This window comes from Myzus persicae, unplaced genomic scaffold, assembly GCF_001856785.1.
Source record: "Myzus persicae strain clone G006 unplaced genomic scaffold, MPER_G0061.0, whole genome shotgun sequence".
Lineage (NCBI taxonomy): Eukaryota > Metazoa > Arthropoda > Insecta > Hemiptera > Aphididae > Myzus > Myzus persicae.
Genome location: NW_019100679.1, coordinates 1 through 13,137, shown reverse-complemented (window position 1 = coordinate 13,137; position 13,137 = coordinate 1). Strand labels below are relative to the sequence as shown.

Genomic DNA, 13,137 nt, shown 5'->3' with positions numbered 1-13,137 from the left:
AATTGAAAATGTTAAAGTTCAACTTCATAACATTCAAGAACAAATGCCGAATAATCCACCAGAAAATACATCACAAACAGGAAATCTCAATTATTCAAACGAAGACATGTTCTCAGAGTGGGCAGATATTGATGAAGGATCAAGTACCAGAACCAGATATACATGTGAAGATGAATTATCCATGTACCAATTGGAACATTATGAACCGAATCAAAATGTATTGCAATGGTGGAAAGAATGACAAATAAAAATGCCTATGATGGCAAAATTGGCAATGAGGATATTTGCCATACCTGCTACTAGTGCCGGAAGTGAACGTGCCTTTAGTACTTCCGGACGAGTAATCGAAGAAAGGAGGACATGCTTAAAGGGGAATACAGTAGAGTCGATTTTGTTTTTAAATGATTATTATAAAAATAAATGTAAATACAATATTATATAAGTAATAAGTATAATAAATAATATATAAAAATGTACAAACTACAAATTATTATTATTCTATGACTTTTGTATACTGTATAGTGTATACAATATAATATACTATACATAAATACATTATACTATATATTTGTATTTACTAAATAATAAATGTTGAAAAGTTGAAAACTTTATAAATATTTTTTATATATAAGGGCCTTCACCGAGCCTGGTTGGGCTGGGCTTTCACTGGGCCGGACTGGGCTTTCAATGGGCCGGACTGGGCTGGGAATCGTATTAGAATGGTTAGGGCTGGGTGGGCTTCATTATTTAATTTTAACTTTGGGAGGGCTTGGGTTTCATAAATTAAAATAGTAGAGGGCTCTAATGGGCCGGGTTTTTCATATTAGATATGGACCGGGCTGGGCTTGAAAAAATAGGCCCATGCAGTGCTCTAGTGTGCACTATGTGGGCTTTCATTATTCAATTAGGATTTTTTTATTATTTTTTTTTTTTAGTGTCAGAAGAAGAAATATAAAATTAAGAATAATGTATTTTGTTTATTTGGCTATGGTGTAAAATATATTTAAATGATGTAATTGTTTTGAATTGTTTTACATGCTATATTTATTTTATTAATAATTTTAAATAAATTCGCTAAAAAAATGTTTAATTGCATATACCTATTTTAAATGCATATTATGGGGTTTTTAAGTGCATAAGTGCTTGCATATTTATAGCTTTTTTCGAGCTACAAGTCCTCTGCCCTAGACTTATCAGCCATATCCACGATTTGGCTTATTCTAGTTTAAATTTAACAATTTTTTTTTTGCATATGTTAAACAAGATGCATAATATAATTACATATTTAGATTTTATGAAAATCCAACAAATTTGAAATGGTATTTATTTAATAATTGCCTTTATGGCACATTAAAAATTTTTTAGACGTTAGATATACTTTGTTTATATTTTACAAATTTTTATTGCAAATAAACCATAGCCATACACGCATCATTTTAAATTCGGTCTGCTGTACGATATTCTTATAACAATACGATAACATTTCAGACATACGTCAACACCCCAAAACTCCCCAATTAGTTGTCAACCATCGTTGAATTTGGATGTATCCAATGTACATAGTGAGGGTTTGTTGTGGAATAATTTATCGATTATACATAAAAATATTACTGAGGGCACATTAAATGCGATTTCTGACAATGATGTTCAATCATTTAGTTTACAAACTGAAGTCAGCAATGATAATTTTGAGTATGTATAATATACAGAAAAATCTAAATATTAGTTTTGTAATTTTTATAATTTAATTTGTTTTATACAGAGTTCATACAGTCTCATTATCAGGTAGACGAATAGTAGATATTAACCATATTTTTAAACAAATTCAAAACAGTACACATAACGGAGGACTCGATTGTTCGTTCATGTCAATGGTATTTGTTTCTGAAAAACGATGTGGCTTTTTTTCAAAATTTAAATTTCAGTGTCAGATGTGCAATATTGAAACTATTATTTCTTCCGAACCAACTAATGAAACTTACCTTCCTATAAACAAGGCTGTTATAAATGGTACAGTTGCAATAGGTAAGATAATTAATTATTATAAATAGGTATTTCTTAGGTGTAGTTCAAAGTACAAGTGTGTACCTACTTATTATTAAATTGTAATTTTTATTAAATCACCTGAAAATAATTTTTCACTATTAAACCTAAAAGTTAAATTATAATAATTATTATACCATTGAAATGTCCATTTACGTGATGATGAGAATAAATTAAAAAATACAAATATCACTTTTTAATTTTATAATTTTTTCTGCTCATTCCTTGGCATTTTAGAGGATCATTATTAAAAAATGCACTGCAGTACTTTGCAAAAGAATAAGGAAAAACAAAAAAAAATTTAGAGAAAATCGATAATTTTTACGTAAATAATATTCAATGCAACTATATTATAGTAGTAAAATATAACATTAAAAAAAAAAAACAAAAATATTACAATTATACAATATTGTATTACCTATATCATTTATTCTGTGACAAGTACCTATCTATATATAGGTTGCCATTTAAATGTTATGAAATTCATTTTTAACTTTTTATTTAAAAGGAATTGGTCAAACTCAATTATTTGAATTATCGTCCGCATTAGAAATACCATGTATGGCGAATTCTACATTTAGTAGACAACATGAAGATTTAAGTTCAAATATTCACAACTTAGCATGGGACGAAATTCGGAAAGCTGGAGAAGAGGAAAGACAATTGGCTATAGAAGCTGGAGATATAGATGTCGACGGTATACCGTTTTGTTCAGTAGTTGCTGATGGCCAGTGGTCTAAGCGAAGCTACAAGACCAAATATGATTCATTATCTGGAGTGGTAAGCTATACAGGGTGATTCTTTTATCAAACAACGTTCATTATAAATACGTATTACTCATAAACTATACTCGCCATAAACTCGATTTTTATATATCAAAATACTATATTGTTGTCATTAAAAAAATTTAAAAAATGTAAGAATAAAAAATATTTAAAAATATAATTTTGTAATAAAAACGTTGTTTTTTAACAACTTGAAACATCATTGAGTTAAATTTATTTTTCAAATTAAATTATAATATTAAATATTAATATAAAAGTTAAGGTTTAGGGCTCCTTCACACGTAGCCACTCGGCAGCGCTTCTTAGCAGCACGTCAGTGGCGCTGCATATTTTTTTAGAAGCGCGTAAGTGGTGCCACTAATATTTTTAGAAGCGCGTTGGTGGCGCTACCAAAATTTTTAGAAGCACGTTAGTGGTGCTGCTAACGTGCGTCGGTAGACAATATTTGTGAACACAAGAGCACTACATCATTCTCAAAATGGACGTGGAAACTGAACTATTGTTGGCGATGCTATTAATTAAAAAAAAGAAACGTAAAAATACACCGAGAAGATTCTGGGTGAATCCATTGCTTCTAGAAAGACCGAACAAAGGATTATTTTATACACTGTTTGATGACTTGGAAGGAGATGATGAAAAATTCTTCTCATATTTTCGTATGTCGAAGAATACATTCAATGAACTTTTATCTGGTATCAAAAATAATATAACGAAACAAGATACTGTCATGAGGAAGTCCATTCCTCTGAATGAAAAACTAGCTTTAACTCTGAGGTAAGAATAATAAATTTACAATATTTAAAGTGTTATGCTTTATTATAAGAAATATACAACATTTGTTTGAAAATAAATGAAATATATTTTCAAAATAAATATTAATATATCTAAACAAGATATTATATTAAATAAAAAACTGTAATAAAAAAATTAAATTAAATTAAATACCTTTTTTAATTCTTATAAACTAAAAAACAATTGTTAACATACTTTTAGAGAGTTACTTTTAAATTTTTAATTGCTAAATACATCATTAGATAAATCGCTTTGAACAGAGGATGCATCTTCGGGGCTATAAGTTGTAGGCCATAACTGGTCTTGATGCTGCGCTCGCGTTTGGTTCTGGTATACAGGTATTTCGATTCCAAATTCAGATTGCGTATTTAGGGGCCGATTTACGTTGGTCCGTATGGCAGGTTATGCAGGTTGGCTTGAATAAGAGTTTATATTAAACTGTGGACGTATCGGATTCAGATGTGAGTACTGATTTATAGTGGTTAAAGGATAGACTTGACCTGAAGAAGTAGCACAAGCATAGGCGGTCCTACGGGTGCAGCCTCTGCAGCCTGTGCTGCACCTGACATTACAACCACCACTTTATTTTATTGGTTGAAATCATATAACTATTCATAAATCATAAGGTAGATATTTTATAGTTTATATCTTTGTTATTTCACGATATATTGTTCTGATCATGAACTTAGTTGTTACTTTGTTAGTTTCAGTGTTGGATAGTAACGTAACGAAGAATACAAATTACTATTGTAGTAGCCAGTAACGCTGTAGTAATTTTATTATATATTATTTAAATTAACGCAATTGTAACCAAATTTCTTATAAAAGTAATTTCTTTGGAGCAACGTGTTATTTTCCACGTTATTAAAATAAGTTATGAATGTAGAGTCATGACATAGACTAAGGGTTAAGATATTCGAGAAAAATTAAAAATCGGTAAAATGTATTTACCATTCTGAAAATTTTAGATAATAATGATGAATATTATAAAATATGCATGCATTTTACGTATTTTATTCATGTGTATTACATCCATCCATTATCAATATAGTGTACCTACATAATTAATGTATTACATATACTACTATACAATTTACATAATATAATAATTAATAGTATACCTACTTCTTATTACATTCGGCATTCGTTATAGACTGAATTTGTCGTTATATTTTGAAAAAGTAACAATTCATTACGCATTACTTTTTGAATGAAAAAGTAACATAACGTGATAAAAATAATGTCGGGAAACGCGAATTATGTAATTTAAATAAAAATATTTAATGTAATAAGTAGCCAAGTAGGTAACGTAATTAGTTTCTTATCGAAAGTAATTTACCTAACACTGGATAGTTGTTAGCTCGTAGATCTGATGATCAAGCCAGAATTAAANGTTCTGGTATACAGGTATTTCGATTCCAAATTCAGATTGCGTATTTAGGGGCCGATTTACGTTGGTCTGTATGGCAGGTTGTGCAGGTTGGCTTGAATAAGAGTTTATATTAAACTGTGGACGTATCGGATTCGGATGTGAGTACTGATTTATAGTGGTTAAAGGATAGAGCTGACCTGAAGAAGTAGCACAAGCTGTTTGTTTGGCAGACGCTATTAAATTCATCATTTGTGTCTTTACATTTAGTTTCATATGATCCGGTATAGATTGTAAATCTTTACATAGGGATAATAAAAATAATCGGTCTTCGTTTTCATAATCCAAACTTTTTTTTGTCTCTTGTTGATAATATTTTTTTTTTAGAACTTCCAAGAGATCTTCGTCAGAATGCCGTTTCTTAGGCTTTCCTTTATAGGACATTTTATTAATATTTTCTTCAGCTACTGCTTCAATTTCTTCTAAATTTCCTTCATGATCGCTCAACTCTATACTATCATCTGTAGGTTTTGTGGTAGTATCTAAAAATCTGAGTTGATCAAAAAATATGTATTTTTTTCGAAATTTTGTTGCAGAACCTGATTTCATATCATTCTTTTGCTTTGCCAATTCTCGTGTATATGAATCGCGTAGACTTTTCCATTTTCGCTGATATGAATTACCTGTGACATGAAAAAATCATTAGTTTAAATATAATTTTTCAGATATCTCGGGTCTGGATACACGATGAGCGATCTTCACATTGATTATCGCATTGGATTATCAACAATTTCCAACATTGTTCGAGAAGTATGCGAATCTCTCTGGGCCACATTCAAAAAAAGTTGTTTCCCTACAATCACGGAAGAACTAATAGCAAAAGTTGCTACAGAATTTGAAGAACGAGCTAATTTTCCACACGTTATTGGAGCCATCGATGGGAAACATATTCGAGTAATCAAGCCAGAGGGCAGTGCATCAATGAACTTCAATTATAAACATTTTTTTTCCATTCTCTTACTGGCAGCGTGTGATTCAAATTACAAATTTGTATACATTGACGTAGGAGCACCAGGAAAATCAAGTGATTCAACAACTTTTAAAAACTCAACGCTGTATAAATTGTTAAATTTTAACAAAATTAAATTACCACCACCCAAACCTCTTTCAGACAAAAGGTTAGACAAAATTCCTTATTTTTTAATTGGAGATGAGGGATTTGGACTTTGTCAATTTCTTCTGAGACCATTTGGTGGAAAATATTTGTCTGTGGGTAAAAAAGTATTTAATTACCGCCTTACAAGAGCCAGAAGATACATCGAATGCAGTTTTGGAATACTTAGTAATAAGTGGAGAATCTTACATCGTGCACTTAATGTTGAAGAAAGTTTGGCAGAAAATATAATTAAAACGTGCTGCCTTTTACACAATTTTGTGAGGGACAGAGATGGCATTACATTTGAGGATACTATCGCTATTAGTGGGTTGATTGAAGATACGACAGTGGACAATTCTCAACCAGGAAATGCAATCAAATGCGTTCGAACAGAACTTATTGATTTTTTTATGAAAGAGGGACAAGTATCGTGGCAAATGGAAAAAATATAAATTTATTTTATTTTATTCACTAGTTTCTGTATTTCTATTATCATTATTATTTTTTTTTTGAATTTATGATATTACAATTAAGTATTTTTCAATAAATGTAATTTTTTTCTATAACTGTGGTATTGCTATAAATAACTATTATATTAGTCGGGTACCTACAAGAAAAAATGTGCCTCAAATGTACTTAAGTTCTGCGCACGCCTATGTATACGTGTAATTTCTTTCAATATGATAATAAACGATGTTCTACTTGCCAATTACTTTTTTCTCAGCCTCAGACATATTATTGAAATTGGGAACAAATTTACTTATAACTGCTTCCCATGCATTGCGTTTTGCATTTTTATTGCTGTAGTCGTCATGCTTTAGGTCCCAAATTGCGGGCCAGTTTTCTATTTCACTGATGAAATCTTCAATATTAATGTTTGCACAATCAGATGTCATTGTTTCAAAATATAAAAAGAGATATAATAACATTGACAGGACACAGCACTTGGGCTGACAAATAAATACTGAAATTAAAATGATAATAATTGAAATCATTTGATCAAACATCACGGATTAATCGCGCTACTAACGCGCTACCAACGGGCTGCAAAAATAGTCGCGCGATTGCAGTCACGTGTGAAACCCCCAATCTAAAAATACGTTCTGTTACAAGAAGCGCGACTTTTAGACGCCGCGTTCTGCGGCGAAGCCAGCCACTGACACCGTCTGTGGCGCTTTAAATTAGTGGCCGTGGTCGTATGTGAAACCATCTATATAAACTAATGTTTATCCATCAGCAGCGCTGCTAAGAAGCGCTGCCGAGTGGCTACGTGTGAAGGAGCCCTAAACATGAATTAAATTTAAATGCAGGCCACTATTATTGGATTTAAAACAAAAAAAGTGTTGTTTATAGGCATACGAAACCGCTATTGTGTAATTTGTAATCGAGCCGAAATAAAAAATATAACACCTTTAGACCATACTTGTTTCCTCAACTGGACAAAATCAGCGACAGGTATGGAAGCTGATGGTGTAGCAGAAGGTTTTTTAAAAAGTGTCGATTTACATAATATGAAATTTAAAATGTTAATTGGTGAGTACCTGCTAGTATCTAAAATATTTTTAACTGTTTTGCGTCAAAAAATAACATTTAAAATTATGTACCTACCTATTACTCATTTTTTAGGTGACGGTGACAGCAGTTTCACCAAACGGTTAAAAGAGATTTTACCTTACGGCCCTCATTTTTTGGTAGAAAAAATTGAGTGCCGTAACCATATGTTGCGGAATTATATGCAAAAATTAACTGCAATAACAAAAAAAAACGAATTATCCGATTGAATTAAGGAAATTCATTATCGGACATCTGATGAGATTTCGAACTGCTATTGTAAGAGCTATACGATACAGAAAAAATGAAAATGTATCACAAACACAGCAAATCTCAAGTATGTATAAATATAAATAAACGTATAGTATAAGAAATGAGGTGGTTTTAGAGAAGATTCGACATAGATGTATATTAAAATATAATAGCATTATAATTTATTGTAGGCATTATTTTGTATAATGTATTATAGGTTTAGCTAAAGATGTTCATAATACTCCATACCATATTAAGGGGCAACATTCAAATTGTGATGCATACTTTTGTAATAAAAAAACACTGGCGGATGAAAATTTGGTGTTACGCGCAGAAAACTGCGGAATGATGATGGAAATAAATACTATTATCAATCGGCTAGTTATAAATTCTAAAAGTTTGATTTTGGATTTAGATAATAATATATGTGAACAATTTAATAGTCTAATAAATAAATATATTGGTGGTAAGCGTATTAATTTGTCACAACGAAATGCTTACAATGCAAGAGTTGAAGCAGCGGTCATTGCATTCAACTCTAAACAATATTTAAGAGCAATAATGAAAAATATCACTACTAAAAGTCCAGGTATTTCTTGAATAAAAATATATTACAAATTAATTTAATTAAATACATTATATAATTATCAAATATCGTATGTTATATATTATTTTAGGACAATTTGGAAAAAAAATTTTGAAAGATGCAAACAGAAAGAGACTAAATAATACAAAGAGGCAAGAATTATTTCCAACAACTTCAAAAAATAGAAATAAAAAATCAGGTCCGGATGAGAACTATGGTTTGGCGGAAGAATTGCCTGAAGATATATACCCCGAAGAATTAGAAAAACAAAAAGTTGATTTTATAAACAAATTAAGAGAAATTGATATAGGTAATAGACACAATGAAATTCCTATATACAATAAAATATAATTTATTTAAACATTATCATAATTTAATATAGATAATTTAGAAAAAGATACACGAGAACAAGCTAAATCTCCATTATGGTTTTCGGAAAGGAGAAAAAGAATAACTGCTTCTAGAGTAGGAAAAATTTCTAAAATGCGACCATATACATCATGCAAAAAAACAGTTCACGAACTATTATATGGAGAATTAAATTATAAAATCAAATCTATAGAGTATGGACGTGTGATGGAAACTATGGCCAAACAAAAGTTTGAAGACTTTTTAATCTCACTATTAAACCTGTAGGCTTGTGTGTGGATGAAAATGTTCCTTATAGCAGCAAGTCCAGGTACTCAAATAGATATATTTAAGATAACACTTATTTATTATTGTAGATTTTAATAATTACAATACGTCAATATCTATTTAATATACATTAATTGTTATTTATACATAGACGGTCTTATTGAAGACGATTAAATTATTGAAATTAAATGTCCCTTTTCTGCTAAAACTGAATTCAATATATTTGAAGCTATTACAAATGGAAAAGTATGTCAATGAAATAATTATTTATTTCAGTAGATTCAAATTAATATGAATATAAGACATATTTACTCGGTAAGTACAAATTAGTAAAAATTATTTTAAACTTTTATAGATATCATTTTGCCAAATTGACGACAAAAAGTGTGTAATATTAAAAACCAACCACGATTATTATTATCAAATTCAAACTCAGTTGCGTGTTACAAAAAGAACAAAATGTTACTTTTTTATCTTCACGGATAATTGGTCTTATAATATATTTATTTTTTATGATGTCAACTATTGGAACACTAAAATAAAGTTGCAATTAGATTTGTAAGTAATAAAAACTATAAATATTTGTAAATTAATTAATACACTAATTCACTGTAATACATTTGTACATTAGATTTTATAACGAATGTTTATTACCTGAATTGATTAGTCCACTATTTGGAAAATGTCTTTTAGTAAGCGATATAAGAGAACCAGCTAGAATTTTAAGAGAACAGGAAACGAGAAAAAAAATAAAAGGTAGGGATAATATGTAGTTACAGCATGCAAGTACCTATTTATAATAATTCAGCTTATTGCAACAAGTAAGAAATACAATATAATGAAACATATGTCATTACTTAGCGTTATGCGTATTATCAATCAAAATAATAATTCAAATTGTTTTTTAAAATTTTTAAGGTAACTCTACCTCTAATATTACAGGAAATAACTGAATTAGATTCCTGCTGTGTGGTGCTGAGAAAGACGTATATCAATTACCATTTTAAGTTTTTATTAATTGTTTTTAAGTTGTTGAAATTCGATGTAATATTGTATAATCATAATTTAGTATTTAAATATAACTATACCTTATACCTATATATTATTAATGTATACCTACTAAAAAATAAGTTATTTTTGTATTGGTTGTTTTATTATATTAGCAGTATAACTCATGACCTCATTTATTATTACCTCAAAATAACGCGCGTATTATTATACTATCAATGTGATCTAAAAAATATTCTTTGGGGAATAGGAGGGTCAAAAAAACTTTATATTTTAATAAAGATTACTAATTAATTGAACTTACAGAATTACAAAAATAAAAAAAATTGTATAGGCACAGTTTTTTTATCTGTCTATACGTAAAAACAAAATAGCTAAAAGGACTTTGTATGCTGTCTCCATCTTACACACGTATGCTATGGTAAATTTTCGTTCACCAGTTTCAGTACTGTGCTAACAGTTTTGATATTAGAGTGAATTGACTTATGATCAAACTTTTAGGTAAGAACAATATCTGTGTTCTCTCGTTGGTTTATTACGATATTTTAATTTTTAAATGAATTAGGAGCATTTTAAAATACTTATTCACACACACAGTGAAATATTTCACTTAAAAATTAAAATATCGTAAAAAAACCATCGATAGAACACAGATAAGGTTCTTACCTAAAAGTTTGATAATAGGTCAATTCACTCTAATATCAAAATTAACTAATTCACAGCACTGGTGAACGAAAAATTTGCCATGTACGTAAGACGGAGATAACACATACGGCTATGACATCCTATACTCGCCTTACGGAAGAACACATCACGAGAGCAGTGTGACCATATTTAAAAAACCAAATTCCGCCACTAATGAGAATAAAAAGCGCTACGATAGCGCCACGGTTATTATCACTGTTATCACTTATCATTTGTTGTTATCGTAGTTATAGGTAACATGTTGTGGCGAACCACCGCCACATAACTACCTCCCACCGTTGATCATAATTGTAAAACGGTTGGTCACAGTGATTCCCGGCTGACGACGATTACCGCGGCGCGGCGGCCGCAGGTCTCTTCTCTTCCCTCGCGACAACGTAACCGACCGCACGTTCTACGTCTTCGCTCCCGCCATCGACCACCGATACATTTTGAATTGCGACCTTTTGCAAACTTCGGCAAATCTCATCGTGACCGACCGTTATTTATTTACATACGCACTCAACTACTAAAGTGCTCCCTGTTGTAAACCTAACGCCCGTTGTACAAAAAATATATAAATTACCTTTAACCAGGCGTCAATCTTTTTTGTATTTTTTCGTACTGCACCCCGTCTTAACGACGTACGTTGGAGGCGCTCTGTAGTGATAACTTCAGAACTTCCACAATGTAAAGAAATAAATTAGTAAAAGTTCCATGGTTAGCATCAACAGGTACCAAATCTAGCAAATGTGTTTGAATTTGATTGTTTGAAATATATTTTACCAATATTGCCAAAACTTTAATATTGGCAATGTCTGTTGTCTCATCAAGGTATACAGAAAACTTTTTATTCTCTATTTCTTTCACTATATTATCTACAACAACACTTGCAAGAACATTTTTAATTAATTTAATACATTTGGTACGCTTTAAAGAAATCTGTTTGGAAATTTTTGAATCATTCATTATAAGACTAGGCAATTGAGATAAGTGATCAATACTTCTGAAGCTCAAATTATGACATGCTACAAAATGAGCTAGCATAGTTCTGTCTTTTGTACTTGGGTACGCATTTTAACTATTTCAGAGTCAGGTCTAAACTCTAATTTAGTTACATTCTTTAAACTTGATACTGACCTGATATGTCTTTGTGATTCACTATGTCTTATTATATCAGACTTTTTAGTACCAAAAATTAGGTTGCAGGCTATACAAGAAGCCTTAGATGGTTGATCAGGAATCGCCCTTAACCAGCCTTTAAAACGATCATCCTCAAGCCAGGAATCAGAAAATAATTGTTTTCGTACATTTTTGGATTTTTCATTCATTGTTAATTCACCTCTGTATTGCCTTTTGTATTTTGGTGTAAGTTCTGTATCGTTTTCTTCTTCATCACAATGACGTTTTGAAGAACTAGGTCTTTCAAAATCCTGTCATTAAAAATACATGTATTTAAAACATATCAAAAATAAATAAACAAACGTAAAAAAAATAAACATACCAAAGAAGTTGATTGATTTAAAAATTTGTCCATGTCGAAACTTATTATATTTTAATTATTAAATACTAATAAAATTTCTAAGTTTCCAAAATATTTTTTGCTGGGTCAGTGTAAATAGAATTGAGTAGTTCTCATAAGAATATTCATAGTAACCTATAGAATATGGGAACATGGCAATGGACTTTGGACATATTAGATGGATCAGATGACAGATACACATACAGCTAAATATATTGTCTAATTGTCTATTGATTTCCATTGGAAATATCACAGTACTTTGTTATTTTAGGAACTATCAATTTTCAGTACCAATAAACCACCAAAGATTTTAATAGTATACAGCCAATCTATAATATTTGGGAACTATGATTAATTGTATTTGTAATGTTTGTATTTATTGTAAAAAATACCTAATAATTATAATATTATTTAAATTTATGCGGGAAATGTTGGTAAATTATCATATTATGCATGGAACCTTATATTATCTTAAACCGTGATTTACCAATTTAATGTTTATAAACATAGATAGTATATTATATATCATCTATGGTTATCATACACTTTATTATCAATTTTTCTCATCGCAAAATTAAAAAAAAAAATCACAAATTCCAATGCACTGCATCTAAGAATAAAAATAAAAATGTTCGATGTTAAGAAGTGAAATAGCTCTACGTTTTTATTTTTCACGGGAAAGGGCCGCTACGATAAATAACAATAAAAAAAGCGCTACGCGTAGCGCAATTCCGCTACACCTGGCCACACTGC

General features: G+C 30.2%; 1 protein-coding gene and 1 pseudogene across 1 annotated transcript; both read left to right on the top strand.

The window, feature by feature from the left end:
• The first annotated feature begins 5,736 nt into the window (after positions 1-5,736).
• On the top strand, positions 5,737-6,597 carry LOC111040614 (protein ALP1-like). Its single transcript, XM_022324563.1, has one exon. It carries the CDS (start codon positions 5,737-5,739, stop codon positions 6,595-6,597), a length of 861 nt encoding a protein of 286 aa, XP_022180255.1.
• Positions 6,598-7,602: 1,005 nt separating this feature from the next.
• Positions 7,603-9,943, top strand: LOC111040607 (annotated as a pseudogene).
• The last annotated feature ends 3,194 nt before the right edge of the window (positions 9,944-13,137 follow it).

Coding starts and splice junctions, on each gene's coding strand:
- LOC111040614 (XM_022324563.1), top strand. CDS start 5,737: ATGAGCGATCTTCACATTGATTATCGCATTGGATTATCAACAATTTCC.